This window comes from Branchiostoma floridae, chromosome 7 (genome assembly GCF_000003815.2).
Source record: "Branchiostoma floridae strain S238N-H82 chromosome 7, Bfl_VNyyK, whole genome shotgun sequence".
In the NCBI taxonomy this organism is placed as follows: Eukaryota; Metazoa; Chordata; class Leptocardii; order Amphioxiformes; family Branchiostomatidae; genus Branchiostoma; species Branchiostoma floridae.
This window is the reverse complement of record NC_049985.1, coordinates 13,503,956-13,510,165: the sequence shown is the minus strand read 5'-3', so window position 1 is coordinate 13,510,165 and position 6,210 is coordinate 13,503,956. Positions and strand designations below refer to the sequence as shown.

Genomic DNA, 6,210 nt, shown 5'->3' with positions numbered 1-6,210 from the left:
TAATAGACTGGTAAACATACCCGTCCTTGGTGCTGAACACTTTCAACACATAGGCAAACATACCCGTCCTTGGTGCTGAATACTATCAACACATAGACAAACATACCCGTCCTTGGTACTGAACACTATCAACACATAGACAAACATACCCGTCCTTGGACTGAACACTATCAACACATAGACAAACATACCCGTCCGTTGTACTGAACACTATCAACACATAGACAAACATACCCGTCCTTGGTACTGAACACTATCAACACATAGACAAACATACCTGTCCCTGGTGCTGAATACTATAAACACATAGGCCAACATACCTGTCCTTGGTGCTGAATACTATCCATACACCATGCATGCAAACACAAACACAATACATGTGTACACACAGACAGACACACCATTGAAATTCAACATCACAGGTCATGGTCTTTCCTTTTATTTACTTGAAATGCAGTGACAGTATACACCCACCACCGGTCTATCCATTGACAGTCAGATTTAGGCCCAACATTGCATAAATATACACACAACATACCCAACATAACAGCACACACATTCACTTCTCCTGGCCATGAAATACATCACCGAAATGTCAGAAACATCCTGATGGAATATACAGTAAATGTTACCGATAATTCCTGCTGCAACTACAATCATGTCCTATGATTTATACTTCAAATTTTTCTGTAATATTCCTAACATCTATTGATATGCATGGTGGCAACCCATCATTGTAAAGTCCATCCAATGACTTCACAAGATTTCGTTTTGTGTCTATGTGTGAGGCACATGTACAAGCTATGATATGTGACAGTAGCAGGAACAAGTGCTTGTGGCAAAGGCATTACATACATATTTTCAAATTGTTCCTTCATAGCTAATCTACATATTTGTGACATGTGCATGTACATACCTTTGCAAAGTGCTAAAATTCAATTTCATTGATTATATCATTATTAGCAAAAGTGGTTGCATGAAATAATTTTGTCATTGCCAACTCTAACACTAAAGTAGCCCCAGCTACAAACTTTTTTTATCACACTTCAAGGAGGCTCACTCCAAAACAAACTAATGGGAAATTACAGCTTCTGATTGACTACACAATTACTCAACTTCAACATAAGACGATCACTTCACTTAAACTACATCTAACACCATCTTCTATTCTGCAAAACGATGCACATTGACCCTGTATGATGAAATGTATAGCGATGGAATGTTTTCTGGCTTTAAAAAAGGCAATTTCATGGAATGGCTGTAACATTTTCCATCTTTTACAGACTGTGTTCTATTTATTTCTAGGCATTATGTACATCTTTAGATCCTACTTAATTAATAATTGTGCAGTAAATTTCTAAATCTTAACACTGTCTGAGGAAAACTTTTCTCGTACACTTTGTATGACATTTTCTCTTGGAGGAAACGATATAAGATTGTCACATTTGTTCTAAAAATTACTGGCACTGATACCTTATATGCTGAACAAACACAACAACAACAAATAACATTATGACAGGTACATGGTACTCTCTTTCCCCAGATGTGCAGCTTATATGCCCTGGGCTGCTTTTAGTTACAGTATCTTTCTTAGGTGGCAATTTGCTCCTTTTATTTGAAATTTCAGTGAGTAAAGTTGTACAATGAATGCTTGTATCCTATTATTCAGTCATAAAAGAAATTTCAACTTCACAGTTCAATGTTTTGGGTTATTTTCCCCATTATTACACCATGGAAAGGTCTTTCCACTGGAACAGAGCTATATAAGTATTTTCCTAAGGAAATTAGATTACATAAGATTACAGAATGCTGCAAACTATTACCCTTCCTACTTATCTTTAGGAAGGAAAGTGACTATGCTGACTTGGATTATACTTTGCATGACAGTAGCTTTTGAAATAAATCTCCGATGACGTTACATTGCTTTCAAAAACTACTATCACAATAATGTATCTGGAGAATTCAAGCAATTGTAATAAAACATTATTTCAAATATGCATTTGTGTTTTTTTTTTACCTTTATTGATATGTCAGCATTATAGAGACTATTTTTTTGGAATAATACAATAATGAGTAGGACTTATAGACTTATATATTTCAATCTATTAAGAGCTACTGAATTTTCACAATTTCTACATCAATTCTTTTGCTTTCAATACATAACTCTGCTGTATAACTTAAATCAGATAAATACATCTTCTTGTTTAATATGCTTCTGAAAAGATTGTCACAAGAATTAAACTTTATATGATACCATTCTCTCACTCAAACATAGATTTGATTCATAATCAACTTATAATGTTTTGCACCTTTGGCCAGTCTTATTTCTACTACTATTTCATGAGTATCATTAAATCTCTACTTCAAATTTACAACTAAGAAACAGAAATTGCTTCTCTTCTACATTTAAGAAACATTTTCTAAGAAGAGTTGAAAAGCCTATAGTCATGGTTGGAATGCTAGTCCAGTCTGCAGTTTTGGGTTAAAGTTAAAAGCATCAGTAGCAGAATATCTGTTTTTCATCTCAACATTTGACAGATGTCACTGTCTAGCCTTAGTTTACATACATGTACATCATCACTACAGATATCTGCGCTGTGGAATGGCAAAAAATTGGAATATTTGGAAATTTTTGTCTATTTCGACAGATATTTTTCAGTTCCTATGTATACAGTTCCAGTATTATGATCATGACTGTATCATTATCAATGTGTGCATACAAAAACTGTCAATTGCACCAATTCCTGTCACCAATACACTCAGTGCTTCACTATAAACCAACAGCTTTCTTCCACTTTCACATATTTTAATCCCCCCTCCCCTTCCCCAGAATGATTCAGCAGGCCTACTCCCCTTCAAAATGAATCAACTGGTCCAAGTTGCACAAGATGTTGACTCAGGTTGTCTGATTTTGGACCGGTGCATTTGTGCTGTGGGGGTGTGCAGGTCCTGTGTGTGTGCTCAGCACCCCGTTTCCCACCAGATGGGGTACTTGTCCCTCAGCTAGTATCTGGCCTGGAACTCATAGTGCCACCTGTTGAAGTCAATGTTGAAGGCTACCAGACTGCCTGATGACAGACCTACTAGTACAGTTCTGCAGGAGGAGTAAACGGAGAGGTTACATTGATGAAGGTTAGACATCCAGGTTATACAAAATGCACGATAACAGTAATACAAGCAACTGGATATATGATTTTGGTCACAGTCAGACGTTTCAGGTAGCCCCCACTACCTTCTGTCACAGTGTTATCCTGAGTAATGGTGAAGTTGTTACTAAAGGCTCCTCCTGGGGTGTTGCCAAAAACAGTTCAAAAGAGAGAATATTGGCTAACACTCCTGCAGTTCCCTTCAATTTTTAAAAAAGTGTTCAAACAAAATTAAATCTTGTCAAAATTGTATCTGAGTTACTTACTACAATCATCTGCATCTTATGTACATTAATGTACATTGTATGTGATTTCCAACATATTACAAGATAAAAATGCCACCCACATGTAACGGTTAGATACTGTGTACACATAGTTCTCTAATTTTACTACATATTACACCCATTTCTATTCTCCATTGCAACTGAAATTTCCAAGCAGTTAGACCAATGGCAAATAAGGAAGGTTCTTACTTTTGGTCGTGCGTGAGGTCGAGGGCCCTGACACTGCTGTCCACACCAGGGAAGGTGTAGAGGAGTTTGAAGTTGCTGGTCTGCCAAACCTCCACTATCCTGTTGTCTCCTCCTGTCACTAAGTACTGACCGTCTGCACTCAGTACCATCGACTGGTGGGACACATTACAAGGTCAGTAGAATGTAACATGTAGTAAACAGTTCTCACATAACAAACTCTCTTCCAACTTTTGGATTTCTGTGCTGAAGGACTCTTCGGGTTGAAATGATCAATTACTCGTGACATGTAACCTCACAGACATAGCAGCTGAAGTATATTCCACTGGTCCTTTGACAATGGATGCTTGAGTCAACTACATGTATATGCTGAAGTCAATCAATAGTTTACTGATGGACGCTTGTGTCACTAGCATATACTTCATGATATTAATTACTACATGGATAATAGAAGCTTGTCTCGCATCCATGTACAACTAAAAACAAAATTATTCATACTTAAGCTTACCAAGCCAATTATATGATAACATATTGTATGAACAATTCTGTTGTTAACAGTACATATCATCAAGAATCACTACATGGATGACAGATGCTTGTCTCACTTACACTTATATGTACAAAATGTATGGCCATGAATGAACATGATATGTTGTATCTCACCAGTATGTTGTCGTTCAGCTCCATGGCCCTTAAGAACTTCCCGTTGAAGGTGAAGAGGGACAGGTGGCCCTTGTCGTAGCTGACCACCACCTGACCCTCGCACGACATCTTGACCAGAGTCGGATTCACGCAGAACTCCGGGGGATCCAGCGAGCGCAGCAGGTCTCCGTTGATGGTGTGCACCAGGACTGGACCACCTGGGCAGGAACAGGGGTGTTTGGAGACGGTTAGGGAAAATTCATCAGTAAAACATGTACACTCTGTGAGCTTATCTTTTTTATTCAGTTTTACCACATTTGTGGAAGCATTGACATAACGGGTGACTATCACCTTTGCAAGATGTCAACCCGGAGACCAGACTGTAAGGTTTGATTAAATCCCACCAAGAAGGACCCCTACTCTTTTCAATAACTGCAGTGGGTTCTATAACCCTACAGCTGATGTTGTTGGACACTACTGACCTCTTGAGCAGCTGATAACTAAGCCCAGCTCTGCGGACACACAGGCACTCAAAACCTCTGTCTCGTGGCCGGTCATGATGGTCTTGGGAATGGCACGTTCAACTGGAGGGGAAAAACATGAATCAGTTTGCGAAAGGCAACAAGTAAGAGTTTACTTTAAGGACAGGAACTGTAGCCAAATGCTGGCTGTAATCGAATCAATATGCCAGATAATATTCAGGCATATTCACAACAATTCTTAGTTGTTTGTCATACTTCAAGATTGGTATGAGGCATCGCTACACTGTCTATAGTGTTCAACGAATGTGCCAAATATTCTAGCACTTTAAGCTTACAGGTATGCCAGTACAATAAAGATGCCAATTCTACCTTCTGCCACACCTCACCACTGACGACTGACTATGCTCTAAAGCCAGCTAATTGATGAGGGAAACAAGTTTGTGAAGGCCAACAGTTTCATGACTTGCACTGCTGCCACCCTAACAAGCCTGAGACCCAGACTTCATGCTCACCCCTGTTGCTGTTGTGAGGCTCTCCTGTGATGGCCTGTAGCCTGGAGCTCCAGAACCACAGCAGCAGCGTGGCGTCCCTGCTCCCAGACACGATGTAGCAGTCCCCGCCGATGTAACACTCCGACCTGGCCAGACATGTCACCACATCCCAGTGGCCATACACAACCTGCAGCAGCCGGCCTATGGGAGGAACAACCTTGTTATGTACATGTAGATTGTAGCTATAATGTTTGTCAGCAGGAGACTGTTTGCCTTTTACACTGTCTCTCGAGACAGAAGGATGCTAACAATGCTTGACAATGTACATACGTGTACAATTAGCCCTCAGACATGATTTTGCAAATAGAGAGATAGTGTAATAGGGATTAGCTACAGTACATGTATTGATTCATTGTTACCTGAAACTTCAGCTGTCAACCATGACCATACCTATACTCTTTATACCTATACTGTTTTTGTTACATTCTGGAGTGGCTGCCATTCAGCACTGACTCAGGTAGCCACAACATGACAGTCAGCAGTACATTAATCCACAAATTGGACAGCATTATTCATACAGTGACATGCATGTTAGTTAGCTTACTGGTATCTTACAATTAAAGATAATAGCACAGATTACTTGACAATGAGAGTTTCCCATTCATGCAAATGATTTAGATATTGTAAATGTCTCTTTTGCATGGACTGTAAAATTCTATGCTCCCCTGAGAATCCTGTACCTGAGTCAGTGGAGTATATCCTGAAGCTCACCTGAGTCAGTGGAGTTTATCCTGAAGCTCACCTGAGTCAGTGGAGTTTATCCTGAAGCTCACCTGAGTCAGTGGAGTATATCCTGAAGCTCACCTGAGTCAGTGGAGTATATCCTGAAGCTCACCTGAGTCAGTGGAGTATATCCTGAAGCTCACCTGAGTCAGTGGAGTATATCCTGAAGCTCACCTGAGTCAGTGGAGTTTATCCT

At 39.6% G+C, this 6,210-nt stretch overlaps 1 protein-coding gene across 10 annotated transcripts in view; it reads right to left on the bottom strand.

The window, feature by feature from the left end:
- Positions 1-409: 409 nt before the first annotated feature.
- Positions 410-6,210, bottom strand: part of LOC118420303 (neurobeachin-like) — a 152,046-nt gene continuing 146,245 nt past the window's right edge. For all 10 annotated transcript variants that reach the window (XM_035827043.1, XM_035827042.1, XM_035827039.1 and 7 more), the window contains 5 exons: positions 5,253-5,432; positions 4,741-4,842; positions 4,280-4,476; positions 3,620-3,771; positions 410-3,094 (listed from right to left, as the gene is read on the bottom strand). In XM_035827043.1, coding sequence (XP_035682936.1) covers positions 3,004-3,094; positions 3,620-3,771; positions 4,280-4,476; positions 4,741-4,842; positions 5,253-5,432 — 722 coding nt within the window. In that variant the 3' untranslated portion in view covers positions 410-3,003. The remainder of the gene's footprint in view (positions 3,095-3,619; positions 3,772-4,279; positions 4,477-4,740; positions 4,843-5,252; positions 5,433-6,210) is intronic.